This window comes from Haliotis asinina, chromosome 7 (assembly GCF_037392515.1).
Source record: "Haliotis asinina isolate JCU_RB_2024 chromosome 7, JCU_Hal_asi_v2, whole genome shotgun sequence".
Lineage (NCBI taxonomy): Eukaryota > Metazoa > Mollusca > Gastropoda > Lepetellida > Haliotidae > Haliotis > Haliotis asinina.
In genome coordinates, this window is record NC_090286.1 from 27,292,221 (window position 1) to 27,318,363 (window position 26,143).

General features: G+C 39.9%; 1 protein-coding gene across 4 annotated transcripts in view; it reads right to left on the minus strand.

Annotated features, from left to right (window-relative positions):
• Nucleotides 1-13,337: 13,337 nt before the first annotated feature.
• Nucleotides 13,338-26,143, minus strand: part of LOC137291666 (choline transporter-like protein 1) — a 37,279-nt gene continuing 24,473 nt past the window's right edge. For 2 of the 4 annotated variants that reach the window (XM_067823094.1, XM_067823093.1), the window contains exons 8-21: nt 26,025-26,133; nt 25,365-25,431; nt 25,145-25,192; nt 23,145-23,216; nt 22,505-22,571; nt 21,957-22,015; nt 20,717-20,823; nt 20,299-20,352; nt 19,977-20,063; nt 19,074-19,189; nt 18,786-18,952; nt 17,973-18,065; nt 16,971-17,063; nt 13,338-16,151 (exon numbers count right to left, since the gene is read on the minus strand). In XM_067823094.1, coding sequence (XP_067679195.1) covers nt 16,089-16,151; nt 16,971-17,063; nt 17,973-18,065; nt 18,786-18,952; nt 19,074-19,189; nt 19,977-20,063; nt 20,299-20,352; nt 20,717-20,823; nt 21,957-22,015; nt 22,505-22,571; nt 23,145-23,216; nt 25,145-25,192; nt 25,365-25,431; nt 26,025-26,133 — 1,202 coding nt within the window. In that variant the 3' untranslated portion in view covers nt 13,338-16,088. The remainder of the gene's footprint in view (nt 16,152-16,970; nt 17,064-17,972; nt 18,066-18,785; nt 18,953-19,073; nt 19,190-19,976; nt 20,064-20,298; nt 20,353-20,716; nt 20,824-21,956; nt 22,016-22,504; nt 22,572-23,144; nt 23,217-25,144; nt 25,193-25,364; nt 25,432-26,024; nt 26,134-26,143) is intronic. The other 2 variants (XM_067823096.1, XM_067823095.1) reach the window with 1 other exon arrangement.

The window sequence follows — 26,143 nt, forward strand, 5'->3', positions numbered from 1 at the left end:
GGATTGTCACCACATTGAGTGATGCTTCCGGGCTAATGTTCTCTTCCAAGAACTTTCCAAAACTTCTTCACGTCTTCTCGACGGCTTCAAAAGTACCTTATTATCCCTTAGAATGCCAAACAAAGGTCCGAAAATGTACAAATCATTTCCCACTTCAAGGTCAACTTTTTCAAAGCGTTTCAGTCCTTCACCAATTCACCAAAAATTCTATCTGTACCAAATTCTTTCCTTTCACGACAAAGTATAACCAAGTGCATTTGGTCAGTTGTCGAACGCTTGAAAAACGTGAAAGTTCCAAAAGTAAGATATACTCTACAAGTTTGTGCTTTCGTTTAGCTTAACCCAGATTCACAACTTTAAACCAACACTGATACAAAGTTATTTCGAAAGAGTCCACGTGTGTTTGAAAGAATTCGTTGCCTTGCTGAATGTGTGCTAACTTGGCTACTGCTCACCACTGTTGCTCACATCACTGTCACTATGGCGTGCCGTATGTAATCTGTGGTAGGTATATGTGTTTGACAATGTTTTGATGCTAGGGGGATTATGGACATACTGAAATGTTCGCTCCCTTCCACTTTCCTGACTTTTTCGCTTCTTTTCACAGTATTCCTGTATTTCCCTAACCAGATATTGGACGAAAAGGGCGTTCTAAATGGCTATACATTGAGTCCTATTAGGGTTACAGCCAATTAGGAAAACGGAGCCATACATTGCTGATCGTAGTTATATTTGGCCTTTTTCAATTTTCATGATTTCCATGGAAACGGTTTGAAACGCGGTGAGAACTGTCATCTTCCGATGACATACGTTTGATATATATCGTTACTTTGCTAATTGGAAATTATCAACTTAATCATCGCGTTGTTTTTCACAAGGTTTATAGGTGACACACTATATGTGCTGACTAGAATGGTGACATACGCCACAAACAAGGTAAATCTACTATGAAATAACTGCACTAGTGAGGCAGTCTTGTAAACTCCCCAAAGTGTCCGCCAGACAAAGGTTGGAGTGTTGCCAGTCCAGAATTTACTGGATTAAGAAGTATAATAAGAAGGTAAATAAGAGGAGGAAAACTGGTTAATGTTTTCAAATCAAGGCTTTAGTGCTTATACTCAAATTCGGATTCGCCCAAGACCATCGGGCGTCCTTTATAAACTGCCCGTCCTGTCGCAAAACAGACCGTCCCGGACAGACGGAAGTTTGAAACGCTGAGGGTGATAAAACGGCTTACACCACGAGTGACTACTTATCTGATATGCATCTTGGAAGGACAAATTCAATGTGCCTTCATCTGAGAATAGCACACAAGACCATTCAGGTTGATTCCAGCGGCCATGATGTCTACTCCATGGCACATAAAGCGCATGCCTGTCGCGTGGTGTTAGTGGTGAACGCCAGTGCTAGTCGTCTACAGCGGAATCTAGCTGTCCTTAAACCTCGACGAACGGTGCTCCTGGATATCCTTACACTTCTAACATTGGAGTGTTCTGTACTCGAGAATGCCATCTTAAAGCATTTAAACAGATAAAGAAACAATCGCGTTAATGTATTTGCGTCATCTGTTGCCTGAAATGAAGTATTGAGAAGAGATCGATGGATTCTGACCACATCCTTTAGGAAGCCAGGGGGTCTCGTGACGGACAAGACGTACCAAACGATGATTCAAATGACGTTACATCTGACAGTATGATCACCAACAGACCTCACAACACAGATAACATGACATTTGCTTATTGGGCACGGCTTGAGCAGATTTGGATTGAGTGTGGTACAAACTACCCATACCCAGGGGCCCAGGACACTCTACACGCATGCCTCAGACACGTTCACTGCACTACAACCTGCATGCTTTTTTTTGCTACAATAAATCTAGGTATATGGACACGTTGATTTACATGCAAGGTGATATGGTATTGAGGAAATAACAAGATATCAAGGAATATGCGTCATCTGAAGGTTTCTACCATGCTAACATGTTTGTGCATGATTAACCCCAGGTATGCTGATTTGCCTTTGCTAACATTCCAAAATTCCTATAGAGAAACACTGAACATCATATTCTGAAAGGTCTGGAACTAAGAGGCGGCTAAGGGGATCGGTTGGTCAGGCTCGCAGACTTGCATGCAAATGAAAAAAACCCCAATGCTTTGAAAGTTGTTACAGGATAGTTAGATTGTTTCCATGCCAACGCCCCGCCCATCAAGTGAATCATTAACACGTGTCCTTATATAGCATTGTGAGACAAACAGGAGGAACGACGGGTACATAAACCTTTCACACTTGATTTTCAATAATATTACCATTTGTCGATGGAGTGTCCACAACCGTGAACATTTCCCTGGTTCAACATACAACACAACAGCTTGTCACAGCTGTTTATCCTTCAATTCCAAAATTGCAGCCAGCGAAAAAGTCCGACTCGACCAAAATGGCACAGATGAATGATACGTTCACAGTAATGGTCATTAATCTGCTCCCTGGACAACTCTCCCCAAGAACAATTGACGACATGGGAACTCAGTTCGAGGTCTTGTACAAACCACGAATCGAGGGAACACTGAAGCATCGGGGCATCTACAGCACAGGCACTATTGGAGTCGAAGTGAACTACAAGATGGTCACGCTTAGTCCTTACGACAAAGATGGAACACATCGAGAGACGATCACCGGGGAGGGCCACGCTTACATCATACTTTCTGATTTAGAAGTGCTTGATGCTGCAAAACAGCTACGGGAGGAAATAGAAAATGAAGATCGCGTCAGATTCATACCTGTCGTTCTGAAAACTGTCAAGCTGGAAAATACTGAAACGTCCACGCTTTCGGAAGATTTTAAATCGGATCCAGGTATGGGTTCTTTCCTCCTTGTAGATGCCTTTGAGAACCTTTGCAGTATTGTAGAAACTGAGGCAGGCTCTATTGTTCCTCCAAAGAAGGCAAGAAGTTACTCCAGACCAAGCAAACGTCAGAGACTTCGACAACTATTCCGAAGACTATCATTATTTTGATAAAAATGATTATTTGGACATTTATTACAGCATCTGTTGGCATTGACGGAGTTGCTTTAGACTGGTTTACAAATACTCCGAAGACTATCATTATTTTGATGAAATTGATTATTTGGACATTTATTACAGCATCATGTGAGACAGAATGAAGCATATATTTATCCTTTGAGTGCTAATATAGATATGACTCTTCTGTCGCTTTTAACTAGCTGGATTCGTGAGCAATGTTTCAGACTTTGTGTATTATGGATATATTAACACGGGAAAATTGGACAAAGTGTTACCAATATTTTATAACGGTATGTGTTATTGAAAACTGGAAAGTTACAGACCGATTGGACAAGTTTCTCAAAGTTAAACCTGTCACGGGTCACAGTGATGCTGAGTATCGGACTTGATTCATGTTCAGTATCTCTAAAGCTAACAGAGCCAAGGTGCAATGCACGTATCTGTCTTTACGGCTGTTTGTAGTTCACACTGGTCAAATCACGTGCGTGCCATTTATACCTTCGTGGCATACTCAAGACTGGTCATCGATGTCTTGGTCTATCTAAATGACATAATCTCAAGTTCACAATAACAACGTTTTCGTAAGTTTTATCTATAAACGCGAAAAGGTATATAATACGGATGACAATCACAAATCAGGGGGTGGCTGTCTAGTACATTGTATCTGTTGTATTACGTTGTGAATACTATGCTGTTTTGTAACTGTGTACAATGTAGATTGTAGAAACGCCCAGTGGCTTGATGTGTAGTGAATTTAATAATTATATTACGTCGTTTAGTTTGGAATGTGTATCGGGATTAATGTAGTATGTATAAACTATAATTGTAACATATTACTATTGAATAATCATGTAAAAATCATCCTGTGACTGCAGTGCATTAAACTCCTCGTTTGTTTTACTCAGGTGTTGTTTTTGGTGTGAGTTGGTATAGTCATACCTCTTGCCAAGCGAGCCAATGCCCCGATCTCGCTATTTAATAGGTGTGTAAATTAGAAATGCATGCAGTGCTAATTTGTACCAAATGACTTTTCATCTTTTGTGAGACAGTGGGGTTTCCTTGCATTTCTTTCTAGCAGGACAAATATAGACCTATACAGAAATGTTATCTTTTAGTGCTAACATTCATGATTTCAAATTGTGATGAAGTCTGGTAGTGTGGACATCACTTTTAAGAGTTTGAATATATTTTTTGAATTGCGTTATTGATGACTCAATGGGATACCTGTTCGATGTCATCTTTTGCAATCGTTTTCAAATTGTCGTACCTCCACGCATATCATAAGCTATATGAAATGGAACATTTCACTGGCTCTGTGGCTGATTATGTATTACTACATTCCATATTGTATAAAGTGTTTCTTATCAGAATCATTGGTTTTTTGTTTTGTTTTTGTTATTCAAATTATCCCTTACGACGGGTGTGTTTCTGGGGGTATCCTAGAAGATAAAACTTACATGAGCTCCATGCTGCTTATGATGCAGCAACAGGAGCTTATAACCTCCAGTATCAGTTCTTGGCGCATTTGCCTGATTCATCTGTGGAAATCCTTTTAGAATTTTTGACCACATATGACTTCAGGGATTTTCTTAACTTCAAGGCATGATGTCATTGTCGACCCATTTACTGACGTCTGGCCGGGATTATGCAGATCCGTCGAATTACAGGCCAATTTCTGCGATGGTAAAACCGAATGGAACGAATGGTAAATAATAGGTTAACATTACATCATGAATCCTATAACCTTATAACAAATATTCAATGTGGTTTCAGGAAAATCGTGGTACAATTGCTCATTTAGTACGTATAGAATCCTTTGCTGAAATGCTATAATAGATAAACAACATGCGGTATCGATCTGCTTTGATCTCAAGAAAGTATACGATTCCCCTGGATGCATGCCATTTTAAAGGATTCACATGATTTTGATTTCAAGTTCGAGTGCCTTCAAACCAGTGTGACCATTACAATTAAGATCAGCGTTCAGACAAGGCAGTATTTTTTCTGTCACTTTATTTAGATTGTTTATCCAAGGTTTTAAACGATTCAGTGGATGGATCTCTCTTCCGACATGACATGATGTTGGCATGTTGTACCTCAAGATGTTGAGCTTCGGGCAACTTGTCTTGTGTTGTTAAACAATCAATCAATGTGTACAATAATTTGGCTAATGTACACAATGCCTGAAAATTTTAGGCAATGTACACAATGACTGAGCTCGTTAGGCAATGTACACATTGACTGATTAATTCAGTCGTTGTACACATTGCCTGATTGTAGACATTGACTGTAACATATATATATCACTGGTCCTCTCGAAGATTGATTTTGAAAGCAACCACCAAAGCATCCTGCAGCTATCAGATTCCGTCCACCTGAATAAGGTATACGACTTGTGTCTTGGGTCTTTCAGAAGTTGACAGTCTGTCCTTACGTGGAGGCCGATGAGCCATCTTTAACACGTCATCGTATAAAATTATCTTATCATAGCTTTCTTTTACTGCTTTTTCTCGCTAGGAACTACACTGTATACGTATCTAGTCTAAACACTTCTAAAAAAATCAGGGTTGAACTTGCTCCACCTGACCACCACATACATGACATTATATATTTCACGTATGTGGCTAACTACACTTTCATTCCAGCTAGGAGCCTGAGACTATTACACAAGTCAATCTGGTCAAGCTCTTTCTTGCCTTCATGCTATTAAAAATCTTTCTTCTTCTTCTTTCAATTATACTACAAACAAAAAGTAAGGGAACACCCTCAAATTTGATAGTCATATATAAACCTAAAAATGTGTTGAGGTCATGTATGCTTTAAGGTAAATGCAACTTTCTGTGTGCTCAACGGACACTTTAAACGACATGTTGCAACATGCAGTGAATCAGATGATTCAATATTCGTTGAGATGATTCAATATTCGTTGAATCTGCGTGGAATGAAACTTTGCTGAAACATACCAGCACCATATTTGATTCAAACATCCAAACACTACAGCCTAGGGCACGTGCAGACAGAAGAAATATAATACAAATCATTAATAAAATAAATATAAACTGGTAAAAAAATAATCCTTATTTACAAATGGCTGCAGGATGGTGGCGCAGTGACCACTGTCATTGGACCCAGAAAATATATTCTCGTTTACCCGATGATAGCTCTATTTTCTCAACAGAAGCAAACGCAATACTAACAGCTCTTAAATACAGTAATAGACGCCCCAGATACAAACAATGCATACTATTTTCTGACTCTAGTTCGTATCTCAGGATATTAGGATCTTTCTTGTAAACATCCACCTTTGTATTTTGAGTGAGTGAGTGAGTGAGTTTAGTTTTACGTCGCACTTAGCAATATTCCAGCTGTATGGCGACGGTCTGTAAATAATCGAGTCTGGACCAGACAATCCAGTGATCAACAACATGAGCATCGATCTGCGCAATGGGGAACCGATGACATGTGTCAACCAAGTCAGCTAGTCTGACCACCCGATCCCGTTAGTCGCCTCTTACGACAAGCATAGTCACCTTTTATGGCAAGCATGGGTTGCTGAAGGCCTATTCTACCCCGGGACCTTCACGGGTCTTGTATTTTGACAAAAAGGTGGGGTGACCTATGATACTAGATACATGGTGCTGTACTTATACTATAGACGGGGGTTAAGAAAGGTCCGAGCTTAAACATAGAATCTCAAGCAAGATTAGCAATAAATAAGATTGCTGTGGCCTTGACTTTATTTACATGGTTAATTGGAGATAGTGGGTGAATTTAGTTTTACGCCGCACTCAGCAATATTCCAGCTACATGGCGCCGATCTAAATAATCGAGTCCGGATCAGACATTCCAGTGATGAACACCATGAGCATCGATCTGCTAGACTTACATGTGTCAACCAAGTGTGCGGGCCTAACCACCCGATCCCATTACTGGCCTCTTACGACAGGCACGGGTTACAAGAAAATCAGCTCTCGTCTCTTTCTTCAGTCGCTTAGAGTCGTCTATGCGTCGTCGTTGACCATGAAAATGCTCATGAGTTTCCAACGGTACCAAATACAACTTGCTACACTTCCGGTACACTTATCTCCTTTATTGTGCTAGCTAGCTGGAGGCTGCCACACTTGTATGTAGTATAGCACAGACTACTTGACTATGAATCTATTATTTAGGAGGAAAGGTAAGGATGTCTGTTCTGCCTTACCTATTGATAGGGGTTCTGGCAATGAGACCGTTAAAGCTGTAATTTTGAAAGCTTATGAATTGCTCCCTGGAACTTACGGGCAAATATACATTTTCCATCTGGAACCGATAGTGCTTGGATGAAAATACAGTTCTATTAGCTTAGGGTATTAATGATCCCTTTCATTACGTACGTTGAATGGAGACACGATTTAAAATCTGAGGAGTTTTTGAATCCTACTAGGAAACACATGTTGACCACATAACTTCATTTAAGCAAGGTATGAGAGCTCATGCAGGTGATTTACCTTCCGTTTTTGGCAGTCTATAGTCCCTTTATATATTTTATTGTCATTAAAATATTAAAATATTTTAGATGTAATCACTAGTCTTCAATTTATTCCTGTGATAATCTAGTTATTTTTTGGTTAATTTATAATTGAAGTGTTGACAATGTAACTATTAAATTTAACTCACTCACTATGCAAGGTAGGCTGGTGGATGACCGAGAAAATGGAAGGCGCCAAACGTTTGATATCGTGAAACATTTTGTCAGGTAGTTTATCAACTGGATTTGTTATGAAATTTAATATAATAACACATGCACGTGATCTTGAACAAGTGAAAGAGGTCGAAAATGGTTGACAAATTGCGCCCAAGTTGTTGAAATGGCACGGCATTTACACATGGCATGTTCCAGCAAAGATGACGAGCAACGATCACTTTAACAGGACAGACAGCAAGAGATTTTAAATTTTGACTCATTGTAGTCCTAAGGAGTTCAGACGGCATGCAGATCAAACACCTATTGGTCTTTAACAGGTTCGATACGTCACGACTGGGGTGAAATAACATAGTTCTTGGTATGTTTTTGTTTGATGTTGCTCGTCGTTTCAACGTCAATTGGAAAGTCATTTGGCGCCTGTGGGGACGTTTGTAGACTTTTGTAGACCGCTCCCTTAATCGCCGTTCCCCATTAACAACCCATGTCAAGACCAGTGGGTTCGAACACAGTACCTCTGACACACGTTCCCTCCAGGAACCACACCTGATATGTCATCAGATGGCAGATTCTGACGACAGAACATCGAGTCGACGTTCCAAGTAAAGCAGACAATATTTGCGATGGGGAGAACATGAGTGGAAAAGAATTATCTTCACTGATCTTCAGCAATCCATGTTTTCGTAAACATCAACTACTAATTCGGTGACTTGGTTGATGAATGTTATCGTTTCCCCTTTGCGAGGATCGATGATCATTCTGGTGATCACTGGATAGTCTGGTCTGGATTATTTACAGACAGACAGACAGCCATGTGGATGGAATATTGATGAGTGCGGCGTAAAACAACAACCAACCAACAACCCATCTTCACTGATCTTCCCGGATGGACTTTACATTCTGGAAGACGGATAACAGCTATAACAGGAAGCACGTGGGTGTGATTGAGAACTTGAATGATAGTGAGACGAGAATTTCTGCAAATGGCCCCTTCACCGTTTTGCATTTTTGAGTGGCAACAGGACACCCCAGTAGTAACGTCTCATCCCGAGAAAACCAGATAGCACGTTGATGAGTTGTTAAGTGTCTTAATCAGAACAATTTATTTTTTAATATTACCCAACCAGCAAGATCTTTGATGGTGTGCGGGATAAAATGGAACACTGTGTATGACGTCATCCGGGTCCTCCACTAAACGCTGTTGGAACTCCACCACATTGCTCTGATGTCTAGTGACTCCCTTTCGTCTGATCCAGGTAGGCTAATGTTATTAAATATAGACCGTTACCACAGCAATTTTCATTTTCTGAAATTACATTTCATTCGTGGCATTTAATGTCTAGATTCTGTTTGTTGTTTGAGCGACACAATAACTTATCACCTTGGATATATTTACATGTGCAAAAATTGTTTTGTTGCTAAGGAGCAACTCTAGCTCATGATCACGACCTGTTGTTGTTGTCACACATCCTGGCCATCATGGAAACACCTGTCTGGTAAACCTCCCGCTGTATGCATCACTTACATGTTCAAGAGACGGCTGCAGACGTGTGTACCTTAGCCCGATCAAGCACTGAGGGTGTCTGTTTCAAATATTCTCCTCTCTGGTGCAAGGCCACCTTTCGTCCTTCGAACAGCGGTCATTATTTGCTTTTAACATATTTTATTCGAAAATGAAACGGACTGGGCACAAATTATCCAATTTTGGATCGCTCTCTCCCAGAAGTTACACATTTCATATTTACAATATAAAAACACTGACGACAGGAATTTGTTGAATCAATAAAGATCTTTAAATAGCATGTGTATAATATATACAAGCATATAAAAATACAAAAATCTCATAATCTCATATTGTCATCTCAAAATCTCATTATTTCCATGGAGGTTAATATCTGAACCCTCTGATATGATATACAGGAGCGAGTGATTATGGATGTATGCCGTTTTAGCCATGTTCCAGTAATATCACTGGAAACACTAGAAATGGGTTCACATATTGTACCCATGTGGGGAATCGAACCTGGATTTTCGGCATGACAAGCGACCGCTTTACCCACTAGGCTAACCTCCAACCCCCGGTGAATATCAGCCCTTTGACGTGATATATAGAAGACCAGAAAAAGCAAGCGCTCCAAGCTAGTTGTTAGCTGCCTGTTTACTCCAAGAGATTTAATGCTGAAAACCCAATTGTGTAATATAGACCGTTATAAATATAATCCACGCGTTGGGATCGTCATCTTCTCCCATGGCGTTCTGGGTTGTCTGGACACATACGGACTCACAGACATACACACACAGACATACATGCACACACACACGCACCACCACCAAAAGATCGTGTCTTCCTTTTCGGATATAATAGTATTACTAATATACATCCAGCATAAGACTGATAAATTGGGCAATTTCATCATCTTCATCTTTTTGTTTGTACATCTCTGGTTCTAATTAGGTGTTTACAGCTGTTAATAGTGTCAAGTCCTTCATGGATATGTTCGGAAAATACGTTAAATATGATTTAACTGATGCGTACGTGCGTGTTTGTCGGGAAGCATGTTATGTGTGGTAGTTCATGAAGTTTAATATTCACAAGATATGCCATTTTACTGCACAACGAAGGCGCCACAGTCTGATAATCAGAACTCCAATCAATACGTAAGGCAGAATAATCTTACTGAACAGGTCCCGATCCACAAAGCGTTCGTGACGTTACGACGTGGCGTAGCTCCACGTTACGACGTGGCGTAGCTCTATAGTTTATTATAGGCTTAAGAATGTCGTACGAACGCAGTGCTGATCGTGACCTTGGAACGATAAGTGGAAGATGTTCGGTGTCACTGTACTTATAATGTAGGATTGCAATACTAGTATGTCAATGAAAAACTTCGCCACTACAGCGATAGCGACGCGTATGTTCTAACACCGTTAAAGGCAAGCGATGAACACTTTAAATACTTGCATAGCGATAAATTAGACAGTAGGGTGCTTTTCGTTGTAATCTTGATAAAAAAGCAGCCTAATTCTAATTCGCTTCCCAACTCCTACTTGTATTTGAAGGAGATATACCTAATTTAGATGGACAAAGTATGATTATTTTCACTCAAGAAAAATCATTACTGATTTTATCGTTAACGAAAAAGCACAGAGCATCTACTGTAATTCCACAACATGTGAGTATGCACATCGAAGTTTCAGCGTGGCAATGCTCTGGTTGTGACGGGACGGACTGGAAATTCGAAGCTCGAATCTGAATATTTTTTTTCAGATCGGGAGTCGGATCCCGAATTTCAATAAATTTTCAGATGCAGGATTCAAATCCCGACTTTTTTTCATCAGATTCGGGATTTGAATACTGAATCTGATTTCTTTTTCACATTCGGGATTCTGATAAACAATGTCAATATACATTATCTCAACTCTCTCCCACCAAACCCCACCCCCCACCCTCCCCCCCTTTGAACATTCAAATTCGCAATTCGAATCCAGAGCGCCGAATCCCGCATCCGTTTCTAACTTCATGTAGACGTGAATAAAGATGTGTTGGACAAGGTTGATAAGGAAACATATTGTTATATAACTGTTTGCCTCGGGAAATATTTTGTACGCATAAATGATAAGGTGAAAATGGTGTGTGTCTGATTTTACTGGATAAACATTGTTTCACAAGATATATGTTTATTATCGATCATTAATGATCAGGCGGATGCAGACCTATGGTTTCACAAGCGGGGAATTTGCTGTAGAGATAGACAATAGGAAAATGGTGCACATTCCTTAGATACAATATAGTGTGATTGGTATATTTAAGAATAATGTTACTCTGTTGAATTCTCCATTCTGTTAATTATCATTTAATCATTGATTTTATTTTTTATTTTAAAAAAGAGAGAGATAGAATTGTTAAATGAATTTTGTACCGAAGCGTAGAAGTGCCAGAGTGATTTTTGTCTCATTATCTCCTCCGTAGGCCTTAATATCTCCTCCGTAGACCTTAATATCTGCTAAGTAGGACTTGTTTTAAAAATTATTTCAGATTTTTACTTTGTATTTCCTTTAAACACATTTTCCTACTATATGTTGGTGAGACAAATAAGTACGTTAACTCATGTACTTTAAGTATAGAATGTTGTTCAGTACCAAGGTCTTATTCATATGAGTCACGGTTATGTCTGGAAACCGTGACAACGTAAGGTGTCTTGTGAATCATGGTTATTAGTCACAACACTTAAAACATGGTATGGACAAAGGTGATAAGTGAGACAGTCTTAGTTTAGTCACGAGACCAGTTCCACTGGTTAGGGTCAAACCCTGTACAACATTTACTTTAAAAAAACAAAACAGTAGCCATGCACTGTAACACATGTTGCTAACGTGTTCACTGTGAAAGACTCGTGAAGATCCGGGTTAGAACTGATCTTCAGCAACCCATGCTTATCGTAAGGAGCGACTAACGGAATGAAGCTATTTTCAAGCTCGCTGACATGGTTGCCACACATCATCGTGTTCCAGTTCCGTAGATCGTGCTCATGCTATTAATCACTCTATTGTGTGACCAAGGCTCGATTATTCACAGAACATGACTGGAATATTGCTGAGTGCGGCGTCAAACAAAACTCACTCATAGTGAAAATCAGTATACGGAATCAAGCAGATGATTTCATCAGAAGAGTACATTTTATATACAGTGCAGTGACACATGTCGTCACACTAATCGTATCCCATTTGCGCCCATTGGTGCTTATGCTATTGATCACCAGATTGTCTGGACATATTAGATGTCCATTGCCTACTGATGTTGACTCAGGCGGGCGGAATGCTTCATCTTTTACTGTCATTCGTCTTGCTATCAACCCATGTATTAAAAGCTTAAGTCAAAAATACACAAAGGCAAAAGTGGACAAACGGCATCAGTACCAAAATCTGTTTTTACTTCTTCTTGTTATTTACAAGGAAAGACAGCGCATATTGCAAATTATCCACAGTACAAGAAGGCCTGACAAGAATGTTCAGTACTGAGTGCTGTTAGCGCTGGTTTGGCACCAATACGTCACTACGTCCACAAAAGTCTTGGACCTTCGTTCACAAGGCACTAAGGTGATCGTAAGTCACTAAGGTATCCTTTGTGTTAAAGGTTGCTCCATTAAAGGAGCCCTTGGGGAATATCGCTCCATATCCGAGGTTGGGTTTGGCAGAGGTCCCGCATCGTTGTTGGAGAATTCGTTCAATGGCTGAGAAATGAGTTCAGGGACCTTGCGAGCTTGAGGAACAAACACTGTTCTGATTACAATGGGGACGGTGGTACAGCCTAGTGGTTATAGCGTTCGCTCGTCAGGCCGAGGTTCCGGGTTCGATTCCCGCATGGGTATAATGTGTGAAGCCAATTTCTGGTGTCCGACACTGTGACATTTCTGCAATATTGCCAAAAGCGATGTAAAACTATACTCACTCACCCTGAAGAAGCGAAGTCGAGGCATCCTGTTTTAACCTGTTTTATTTATTTGTGAATCCTGGCTCATACCCAGCTCCCTAATGTCACTACATTATTACGTATATCACAAAATATTGCAATCTTGACTGCTATCCCAAGAAACAAATTTCAATTGCTATGAAAGGGGAAATAACTCTCAAACGATCAATGTAAAACATGTTTATTTCCAAATCAACATCCAATACATACACCATGTGAAACACGCCTTGATAGAATATATAGGGGGAAACAAATAAGAGAACACCACTTCGTGGCAGTGTTTCTTTAATTATTAGACTTTCTCCCACTGCGCTATTCAAAGCTGGTGATAAAACTGGAAAATCTTAAAGGAACACTATAATTTTCCTGTCTTCCTTTATTTGTTTCTCTGGGCATATGTTCACGGTATTTAATATCACATGCCAAAACATGTATCTTTTTCAAACAGAACAATCATGAACTGGTAACAGTATATACATGTTGTTACTTTGGCACACAAAAATGTTCATTAGCATAAAGCAACAATAAAAATTACATAGAAATTACATTTGTATACTTTTCATACTTTTCATATCTATATACTTTTCTTAGCACATTTAACAATTCATATATGTCACGTTTGCGTAATGTTGTTCATGCACAAGAAGAAAATGTTTCACCAAAACGTAAAACAGAGTTTTGCAGTGTACGAACCACACCTTGCGTCTGAATAATGTCATGCATTTTTCTGTGGCAAAAAATTAATGCAAATTTGGACACGTCCTCGTGGGATTCAGATGCAGAATAGCTAGCTCATCTCCAAAGCAGGTTGACACAGGTCATCATATTCCAGTTGCGAAGAACGATGATCATGATGTTGATCACTGGATTATCTATTCCAAAGCTCATGGTGGTGTCACACGAATCATAAGCTTCGAACAAGGTTTACGTGGTGGCAAACGAAGAAGCATGGCCATCTTGTGTTGGAACCCACGACAATCACAGCCTAACTAGAAATCCGATTTTGGGATGAGTTCAGTGAAAGCTTTGAAAACCGGCATCTGTCCAATCCTGCAAGCTGTCATCAGTGGCGTAAAATCTCAGTCCCTTTCGTGGCTTGTACATTTGTCATCAGCTCTACAATCCGGCACATTGTTTTAAGCGGATTATTTCTTTAGCCCCAATGAGTGCCGTGTTAGACAGCTTCCAGTGCATATTACTATTGTTTCCATGACGATAACGTGGACAAGGAAACATTACAAAGAGAATATTCTTGTATTACTAGTGATTTCTTTGATGCCATTTCAACCTACACGAAAACGGTCAATATATACAACATGGTACGAGTGATTCCACACAGAAAAAAGTAATGGTAATTAAAAGATTGTTTGCTTTTCAGCTCATTTGAAATATATAATATATGTAAAGTCACCAACAAAAATAAACACCAATGATCAACTAATTCGGTCAACATTATATCTACGAACACACCACATACTAACAAATACTCAGATAAAGTTAGTCACACATATATATATATCGATGATGTCACAGCAGTTAGTATCAGTACCTACTACCAATGGCAACTCAAACCAACCAATCAGAATACAACGAAAGCTTCGTTATGTCGAAGTTCAGATACTCGATACATCGCTTCACTAGATATCCCCATGTTCCTAGTACTTCCTATCCCGAATATTAATTGACGATTCTGTGATAACATATGCGTCAAGACTTTGACGTCAATGTATCGCAGGTACTGTACTTGGATCCGACTTCCCCGATGCATTATTCCCTATCCAAAAATATAATACAGATACACACTACGCGTACATCCCCAAAAAGCAAAAGCCACCTTATTGAGGTTAGAGGTTGAGCTAGTATTAGCTAGTTTCTTGGGAGGGCAGAATGGCTGTCTTTCTTCAGGAGAAATGCATTTCGAACTTGATTTTCCTTGAGAGTTTCCGTGATTGCTGACTTTCAGATTTTGTTGCCTAATAAATTCATACGTTACTACTTATATACGTCAATACTTATATACGTCAATACTTATATACGTCAATACTTATATACGTCAATACTTATGTACGTCAATACTTATATACGTCAATACTTATGTACGTCAATACTTATATACGTCAATACTTATATACGTCAATACTTATGTACGTCAATACTTATATACGTCAATACTTATGTACGTCAATACTTATATACGTCAATACTTATGTACAACCATCGTGCGAGAAAAATATTATTTCAAAATACTCTGGCATTGAGTTACATTACAATTTGGGACAAAATATTTCATTTCTTACAGCTTAAATTCCTTGCTTTTTAGAAAGCATATAAATAATCTGCACTATACCGCTCCAACTAGAAACTTGTGGAAATGGCATGAACATATAACCTGATTCTAACTGCTGATGGTTAGATGACCGTTCACATTTTTGTTAAGAAAGTTCGGCATTTTCACATCCCTAATACCATCAGTGCAACAGACATAATTTGATACATTCAACGGTTATCTGTGACTCCATAGCCCAAACTTCGCTGAACTTTAACGATATACAAAGGAACATTCCATTTTGAAAATACTCAGAAATATAGCTCTCGTGTCTGTTTCGCTTTTCATAAACATGAAAACGGAAGTATAAAGTGAGGAAAGATTCACCTGAGCTTCAAAAGTCATGGGTCCAATTTCTGTGTGTTTCACATGCATGTTTTCCAGATGAGATCTTGTAGGTACAATGTCCATACATGTCAATCAACAGTACATATATTTTTATCTTAAATGAAAGAAGCGATAGAACGCTGTGTAATACTGGACAGATATAAACATTCTAGAAAACGTTAAAATATTCTTTGTATGGTTTGATTGACTGCACGCCAATCTGTAATACAGCGACCATATAAACCGTATGTACACTGGACACTCAGAACACCTCTTCTCTCTTCTTTGCTATAGCCTTTGCTTCTCCGCTGTTCTTTACGAAATCCTGAAAGAGTAAAACATGATTTTATGGGAAGAATGGATTGGAACCGTATACATTTAATGAGCTCCTAGTTTGTTTGCTAATTACTGACTCCCAATGTCCGTTTTGGGTTAAGGTCGTTTCGGGACCAAACACACATGGACTTAGTTTATCACAGGTCGTGCACCATGCTTTCCTGAACCTCACCGCGCCTTCCCTTTTGTCTCCTCGTACGAAAGGCGAATGTGTTAAGTTTTGTCCAGTACCCCTCGAGTGTTCTCAGTTTTCGTTATTTAAACTTATATAACTTGATCTATCTAATAAAATGCTCAGCTGAAAAACCTTATCCTTGATGTCAAAGTGTGTATTCCCCAACGATATATTGTCCACTGTGTTATGAATTCATGATTTGTTTTATCCAGATTACTTACCTGATTTACTTACCATTTATTCTTTCTAAAACATACATTTTCAAATGTGTTCACACTTCAAAGGATAATGATTTTTACAAAGAATGTAATATATCCACTATACAAATGTTTTTCGTAATGTCCTGGACAAGTGAAAATCGGGATTAACGAGATCGAGTGATCAGACTTGCTGACATAGTTTTTTTGTAGATTGATGCTCATGCTACTGATCATTGGATTGTCTGGTCCAGATTCCATTATTTACAGACCGCCGCACTATTGCTGAGTGCGGCTTTAAGCAACAAAGTAACGCCCTGCGTGATATATGAGACCCTGACGAACATTCCATGAACGGCAAATGGCTACCATGCTTCATGGAACGATTAGCAGAGCTGTTCGGTTGGTACATGTGGAAGGGCCTGAGATTACTTACCATTAGACCCTTGCTCATGTAGTATGGGCGCTGAACACCATCGTTCCTATCACAGTCTTCCACAAAACACACAAATATGGCATCAATGGTCATCTGCGTAAATAGACAAAATAAATGTATTCGAGACAGTACACTTCAGAAACGTTTTACTGACAGCCTATGTTATTATTGTTATAACTGAGATATTCAGTTTGTTTTCAACATTTTACACGCAGAAGATAAATCCTGTCGTTTTAAATCGGTCATGGTTACTAGTCACAACGAAAGTGTAACATGAAATGGCCGAAGGTTATAAGTGAGCTACTCATTTTTAGTCATCATACTATATAGTTCCAGTGGTTAGAGTCAATACCCGAACATGCATCAAATACAGCAGTCACACGCTGTCAACATAGTTGCTAAAATGTTCATTATGAAAGAGCCGTGAAGATCCAGGTTAAAGTTGATCTTCAGTAACCCATGCGCGTCATAAGAGGCGACTAACGGGATCGGGTGGTCAGACTCGCTGACTTGGTTGACACGTGTTACCGTCTCCTAGTTTTGTTGATGGATGCTCATGCTGGTGGTCACTGGATTGTCTAGTCCAGACTCGATTATTTACGGACTGGTACAATATAATTGGATTATTGCCGAGTTCCTCGTTAAACAACAAACAAAAAACTTGAAGGGGAAAGAAAAACTTGAAGTAACCCTCTTGTTTAATGCTCTATAGCATGTTTTGAATCTATTTTCTGTCGTTCAAACCATTCCAGAGATAGATATTAAGAGCAACCATGTATCCGATTGTGTTTCGATGGCATCTTATGAAACAAATCACTGTGTTACTCTGCCGGTTTCCACATGCATTGTAAACACTTCCGGTGACCCATACCGCCGTAGTAGTGCTCAAATATACACATTTTACATACATGTAAATATCTCGTGGCCACCCGATTCATCAGGCTGCGTGGTGCCTGGAGGCACTGCATCTTAGTCTTGTAATACTGCAGTTACCTCCCTTACCTCATACACCGCCAGGAAACAACTGGAGATGAAGTAGGCAAAGATGCAAGCCACAGTGATGGGAACCCAGGTGTAGTGGACGTCGGTTCTGTCCTGAAACGTGACAATGATATCACAGTCTAGTAAAGACTATTTTTCAAGTAGATGGTCCCAGGTTTATTGAGATGATATAGCACACAATGTCATTTAAGAAATGCTCAAACGTAGAAAAAGTATACTACATCTGGCTGTAACATCTAGTAAGTATACTACATCTGGCTGTAACATCTAGTAAGTATACTACATCTGGCTGTAACATCTAGTAAGTATACTACATCTGGCTGTAACATCTAGTAAGTATACTACATCTGGCTGTAACATCTAGTAAGTATACTACATCTGGCTGTCCTTTTCTTTGAACTCCTACCTCGTAACAAACAGTGACCTGTGTCAATATTTTAATGATAGTTTCTTAAACAACTTTGTTTTATTTTAAGAACAAAAAATAAGCAAAACACAGAGTTGATACGGTGTTTTGATTATCAGCATGTCATTGAGTATTTTATTTTCGGTCCGCCTTTGAGCCAAACAGACTACAGAGGGAGGCGGATACGTGTTTTTGAGAAAGGTAGGTTGCACACTTCATTTTCACTGTCACTGTAATGGTCATATTACAAAAATTCACCGGGGGAGGAGGGGGCGGGGCGTTTGAGGAAAGAAGGTGAATTCCACACCACCCCACACATCTGGATCGGCCTTGGACTATATATCGTATATAAATATCCGAAATATTATCCTACGCTTTCAAGAGTCGCATGTGCTTGCTCCACCCACCCTGAACAGCTCAATGCCCACGACGGCAACGACAGCGACAGTGCCAACTTTGCCCAAAAAGAGGAGGAAATCTCCAACACAGTTTATAGCTGCTACACGGAGGGCGTTGTTGACGATTAGCAGGAACGCTTGTTTTGCAGCCTTGCAGAAGCCGTAGCCGTTGATTGCTGAAATATACAATATGCATACATGTAAATATCTGGTGTGGTATTCTAAATGTCTGGTTAGAAACAATTCCGGTGCCCCGACCGTAATGATGGTTTTTCGTTTGCACCTAAAATACATTACCTATTTGTATATACGCGTTGTCGTTCAAAAACTTGAGAAACTTCTCAAAACACCATAAGCAGCATCCAAGGCACTTCAGGAAAAACTTGGCCAAAAAATTCTCAGCTCCTTTCAACCTGTGAAAACAAAGTAAGGTTAAAATTCTCCGCTTTATTTGACTAAGTCCCAGTTGTTTGAGGCTGTGCAACGCTGCGGCCCTTCGGGAAGACAGAAACAAATCACCATTGTTCCGTTTCCTGATTTGCTCCAGGGACGTAGCTACTATTATATAAAAACGCCCGGGCGTACACATGATTTTTGCGTGAGGCTGTGCAAACTTGCGTTCCTGGGGCAGGACCGAAACAAATGACCATAGTCTCGTTTGCTGATTTGCCCCAGGGACGTAGCTACTATTATCCCCGGGCTTACACATGTTTTTGCTGTTAGTATGTAAATTTATAGCTTTGCAACCTATCGGGCTTGTCCGAAAATAATCGCTTGTTCCGCCCCTGTGCCCCGATTGTGTTTCTACGTTTGCCTGCACAGTTGCCCTGCTCATGCACAAGATCTGAGACAAGCATCACATCTGGTTTTTCCCTATAATCAAGTTGATTATTCTGGAATGTTGTTTATAAAAGTACTAACTCACTCTGTGTGTGTGTGTGTGTGTGTGTGTGTGTGTGTGTGTGTGTGTGTGTGTGTGTGTGTGTGTGTGTGTGTGTGTGTGTGTGTTCCTTTCCTCCGAAGCAATGTTTAACATCAAGAAAATCACGAAATAGGTTCACCGTGACAAAGTGATATTTTGTCCTAGAGCATTGTATTAAAAGGTATGAAGAACCCCGATATTTTCGACCTTAGGTTATAACTATTTAATACACACGTCAAACGTTGAAAGCAGGAGAGGAACATCATTTTTGCACCCACCGTCCTTCAATAAAGGACAAGCCAAGTCGGATGAACTTCACAATGGCGATGATGAGCGATCCGATTGCAACTGAGCCTAAATGGTATCTGAAGGAGAAAAATAACTGATAATGATAACAAATAACTAGTGTCATAAAGGTCGATGTTTAGAATGTACGCAAACCAGTGATTGATATCGTAAACAACAAACTGCAAACTGACACCCAATCAACGAGATCACAATACCCGAAGCACGGAGCAGCCTCTTGACTTAAGATTACGGGGATACATTAAAATCCGAAATGGTTTGAGTTTCTCTTAAACACAGGTAAGTACACCGTACCTGATCAGTCGGGAGATGGACAGTGCTATCGGCCATCCAAGATCGGATTTGTCTCTGAAGATTTAAATTGAATGTGTTAGTATATGTAAAACTGAACTGTTTCATGGCATTGTTTGTTTTGAGGTTTATACATAATTTATTATTTCGTTTGCAGTTTTGTTTTTGATTTGTTTTTCTCGTTATGTGTTTTAGTTTTTTGTTTTGTTTGTTGGTCTGTCAATATATATATATATTTGTTTGCTTAATTTATTTATTTGTTTGTTTGTTGGGGGGGGAGGGGAGGCTCAGCTACGTGCCCATGTCCGTTAAGTCTGTTAAGAGTCGTGTTTGTACCATTCGCATTGATCTATGCAATCAAATATGTATTTGAAATTATATGCATCACTTAATTACGGGAGCTTGGTCACTCAAGACTTACCTAGTGAAGTACCAGACAGCGACAGCTCCAGACACCGCCAGCCTCTGACACGCGAAGATGAACTGCGTGATCCACAAGAAGCCCAGAATATAGTAGGCTATTAGATACTGCGGAGAGGAGAAACGTGCATCAGTGACTGCACACCACGGTCTACAGACTTGTGCTTTAAGTTGTTTTTAATAAAACAGGACGGAAGTAAGAAGAGCTCAGTGACCAGCTACGACCCCACACATTGCAATCGCTTGATAACAGGATTTTAACCCAGTCATCAAAAACATGGACAAGATTCATTGATCAAATGGAAGGAACACAAACATGTCGGCTGGCAAGATATAGGATGTTGATATTTGAAAAAATATATATTTACGTGATTGGCTTATTTAAAGGACATGTCAGCAAAACAACAGCTCTGAGAAATCTTGTTTTCTCAAATTTCAATAGTTTAACAGTAAGGAATTGGTTTTGACGCCGTTTTGAAAGTTTTCCAGATATATAATGCGGTTCTAACAAGCCAAGGACGAAATTCGGATGTGAAGCAGTTGCCCGCCATGATGAGGACCAATGCCTCCCATTTGAAGGCAAATATTTTCATTTTGAGGAAGATGCTTATCACTTTGAGTCAGATATTTTCACTTTGAGTCAGATGCTTGGCACTTTGAAGCAGATGCTTGTCACTTTGAGGCAGATGTTTTCACTTTCAGACGGATGTTTTCCCCTTGAGACCTGATCTTTTCACTTTCAGACAGATGTTTTCACTTTGAGGCAGACGCTTGTCACTTTGAGACATATTTTCACTTTGAGACAGATGGCTTCACTTTGAGACAGATGGTTTCACTTTGAGACTTGTGTTTTCACATTGAGACAAGTGTCTGCTTATATGGTTTAATCCATAAGCACGGTATGGTGTTAACAGACAAATAGACATGTTCAAGGGAAATCTGGACCTTCAACCTCATCCAGAAAACGTTTGTAAGCCTATGACATGGGCCTATGACAGTAAAGAGTTAAGACAGGTCGTAACGTTACGAACACTTTGTGGATCGGGATCCAGGTCTGTAACAACTCAGGGGCGGTGGGGTAGCCTAGTGGTCAATGCCTTCGCGTTTTCGATTTCCCACATCGGTAAGGTGTGTGGACGTTTCAGGTGTAAAAACAAACTCACTGTAAAACCTGATGAACTTTATCATGAACGCTATTGCAGTAATCATCATAATCAAATGAAAGTTTAATATAGATATACCTTTAACGTTTGATCTTCTGTGTAACTAACAACCCCAGCAGAGTTGGGTACAGGATGCTCTGGGGAGGTAACAAGACATATCGGTATGTGAGAAAGTAACACCTCCAATGATATTAGTACATTATCACCATCCTTTCGTCGTCATAGCAACCAAAAGACAAACGAAAATAGTTGAAGCATTACTCAACTGAAAACAATGTAGGTTATGATTCATAAAATGATCGTTATGGCTACACCTGTAATGTAGTTTCCATTTCGGAAGCAAAATATGTCATGTGAAGCCTAGCGTAGAAGAAGTAAAATTATTGATTCCAGGTTTGGTAACTGACACGATTTCATGGCAGCGAGTTGCTGTATTTGAGATATGACCAAAAGATATTTGTAAATGTCAGCATGACCCTCTCACTTGCTCTGACAGTGTAATGTATTTGAGATATGATCTAAAGATATTTGTAAATGTCAGCATGACCCACTCACTCGCTGTGACAATGTAATGTATTTAAGATATGACATAAAAGTATTTGCAAATGTCAGCATGACCCACTCACTCGCTGTGACAATGTAGAGAAATGCGTACACCATACCAGCCGCCACGCCACCAGCGATTATCAGAGTCTGTAAAAACACATCAATAGTTTATCGATATGAAAAATGTGTTATCGATAAAAGCGTACAATATTTTGTTGATATTTGTTTCATTTTCTCACACAACATACAAATTTAGGACTTGTTCATGGTCTAAATTCTTCTAAATTTTATTCAGGACGCTACTGACCCATGCAAAAACACGTCACCATTCACAAGTGATGTGAAATATATTCATTTCTTACAGACATTGTTGCTTAAAGTTACGCCTCCAATATTCATCGATCATCGATCTTTGCTTTCTTTATCATCGCCACCACTAGTAGTTATACAATATAGAGTACATACGGTAAATAAGTTGTGAGGAAAATATCCCCAACCCTCAGATAGTTTTGTCCAGTGCTGACTTTACATATCGCTTCCCTCAAAAATAAGAAAAAACGTATCTGAGGCGCTATCAGCATTTTATCAACGTTCCCTGCTGCTTTGAAAGCGTCACTTGGAGCTTCACTATCCTGAATGAATGTATTCACATTCTGTTACGCTGGTCCTACACTTTCCTATCAATAAAACATGCAAACAATCTGGTTGAGATGCGCTCACCATAAACGGCATCAGCAGGGCGAAAGGGACTTTAGCTATGGCTTTACCAGCTTCTCGGAACAGTTGGACAACCTTAGTAAAAATAGAAAAGCAGATATACCAGTAAAAACTACCGGTTCAATATACTAGTGTATAACCTTAGGAGCCGCTCACAATCTATGTTTAGAAGGAGGTGGGGGAGAGAGAAGGGTGGGGGTGGTGATCGATTTTGTACACATGTACTAGGGGAAGGGAGGTGCCATTGATGTACATGACATGATGAGGGGTCACTTAGCTTGCACAGAAATGTTGGTGGGGTTCATTCATATTGTACATGCTTCTCCATACAAATCATAATCACACCCCGACCACCTACTCCCAATCTCCACTACTAGACAGACATTATGAACGGTCCGGTACTGTCCATCACCCCAACCGATGCAGGCCAGAGACTTTCATCACTTCGGCTGAACCAACCAGGACCCCGTTCCTCCAAGCTATTCCTAGACATTCGTAACTCCCATACTTTAACATTGACTTACGACTATCGTAGTGCTAAGTTGATCGACACTCCCATACTTTAACATTGACTTACGACTGTTGTAGCGCTACGATCACTTTGAGGAACGGAGCCCATCACGGATACAGAGCTTACCGGCCGTAAAACAGTAATAAGCAGTGTGAACCACGATTAGATTGCGGACCAACAATTTCAGGTACCTAGTACAAATGCGATGATTGGCATTGCGTGTATATTACGTCAGTCTGAGCATTGCGTAATACGAAACAAGGATTGTACATTCCTGCAACGATCGTATTATTATCATTGTTAAAGGAAATTATATAGCACACGTATCCGTGCAACCAGCACATGGTCTGCCTCGAACATCAGACTCAGCAGCACATCGTATTGTCAATGTCACCTCCCCGGGGGCACCGAGTTATTCCGGTTGTCTCATCCTTACGAGGTACCAGTTCACACCTGGGTGGACTCGAAGGTTTCCACACCCGGTCACAGGTGAGCTCGATCCTGCCACCTCCAGCTCGCTGGATCACTGGCCTAGTGCTTTAGGTTACTTCGCCCACCAAGCCTGCATAGCCATCTAACCCCGATTAAAGGCTCAGTATTATCAGATATACTGCCAAAGTGAGTGAGTTTAGTTTTACGCCACACTCAGCAATCTTCCAGCTATATGGCGGCGGTCGGTAAATAATCGAGTCTGGACCAGACAATCCAGTGATCAACAACATGAACATCGATCTGCGCAATTGAGAACCAATAACCTGTGTCAGCGAGCCTGACCACCCGATCCCGTCAGTAGTCGCCTCTTACGACAAGATGAGTCGCTTTTTATGGCAAACGTGGGTTTATACTGCCAAATGTAATGATAGAATATTTATCAGATAACAGGTCGTCGACAATTGAAATATATTGATTTATTTGCTTGTGTATAGAAGTGACATTACAAGAGTCATATGGCTCAATGACCAGTTTTAAGATGTTAAGTATATTTTTCATAGGGTTGTCATGGTGACGGCACAATAGAATAAATGGCATAGATTTTTCTGGGTGTTGTTTTTATCTTTACTTTTTTTGCAAACATTGCAAGATATATTAATAATGTGTCAACTCTCCCTTTTATACTTTTGTGAAAAATATTTGTCCAGACGTCATAAAACACTTAGTGATAGCCATCGACAGTCAGATATTGTCAATAACAGCTGCATGAAGCAACATTTCGTCATCTTTTTTTTTTAATCTTCCAATATGAGACCCGTGAAGATCCGGGTTAGAATTGGTCGTCAGCAACACATACTTGTCAAAAAAGACGACTAAAGAGATTAGGTGGTCAGATTCGGCGGCTCGTTGTACCCATTGCATTCCAGTTATATAGATCGATATTCATGCTGTTGGTCACTGGATTTTCTGGTCCAGACTCGATTATTTACAGAGCACCGCCATATAGCTGAAATATTGCTGAATGCGTAGTTACACAACAAAACTGACAGAAGTAACTCACTAGCTTGATTCTTTTTCGGAGTACCAGTAGGATCAACAGAATTATGACCTGAAATGGATTTGAAAGAAAATTATGCATGATGGCAAAAGGATTTGAAAGAAAATTATGCATGATGGCAAAAGGCACGAGTATAAGCATAGCGAATGTTTCAGATACATTTTCGCATTTCCGCCCTCAAACGATTTCATTAGAATAAATATACTGGTACCAAGATACTTACAGCAGCAACGGTTGTCCCTATTGATCCCCACAGCCATTCCTTGGTCCTTTCCTTGGTGTAACTGTACCTGCACGGACAACATTACCTTTATTGACACATGGACGTTAAACAACATTGACTCTTGCACCATGAACTTCCCCCTGGACTCGAAACTGCCTTGAACAAGACACAAAGGAAACATGGTCCCTTGGCACATTGGTTTTTATCACTCGTCGTCTGCAACTGATTGGTCAGTACATCAAGCAAAACATTTGAGCCTCAAAGAAACCATGGTCACCGGTTTGTTATTCATCGCCATCAAGTCTTTGGTCACTTCATCAAGTAGCACATCTAACATACATCATTTAACACGTCCGTTGGACGTTATTACCTATCATCTTCTACTAGTTGGTCACTACATCAGGAAATACATGTTAAATACATCATTTAACACGTCCGTTGGACGCTATTACCTATCATCTTCTACTAGTTGGTCACTACATCAGGAAATACATGTTAAATACATCATTTAACACGTCCGTTGGACGCTATTACCTATCATCTTCTACTAGTTGGTCACTGCATCAAGAAATTCGTGTTAAATACATCATTTTACACATTATTATCCATCACCTTCGACTGACTGGTCACTACATGATGACGTCCAGTGATAATACTGACCAGCAGAATGCGACACCGCCAATACATCCAGCAGCAATAAGGATTACGGTCATCCAGACAATGGGGCCCGCAAAGAAGCGGAGGAAGATCAGCATTACGATAGCGACAGCTGCAGAGGG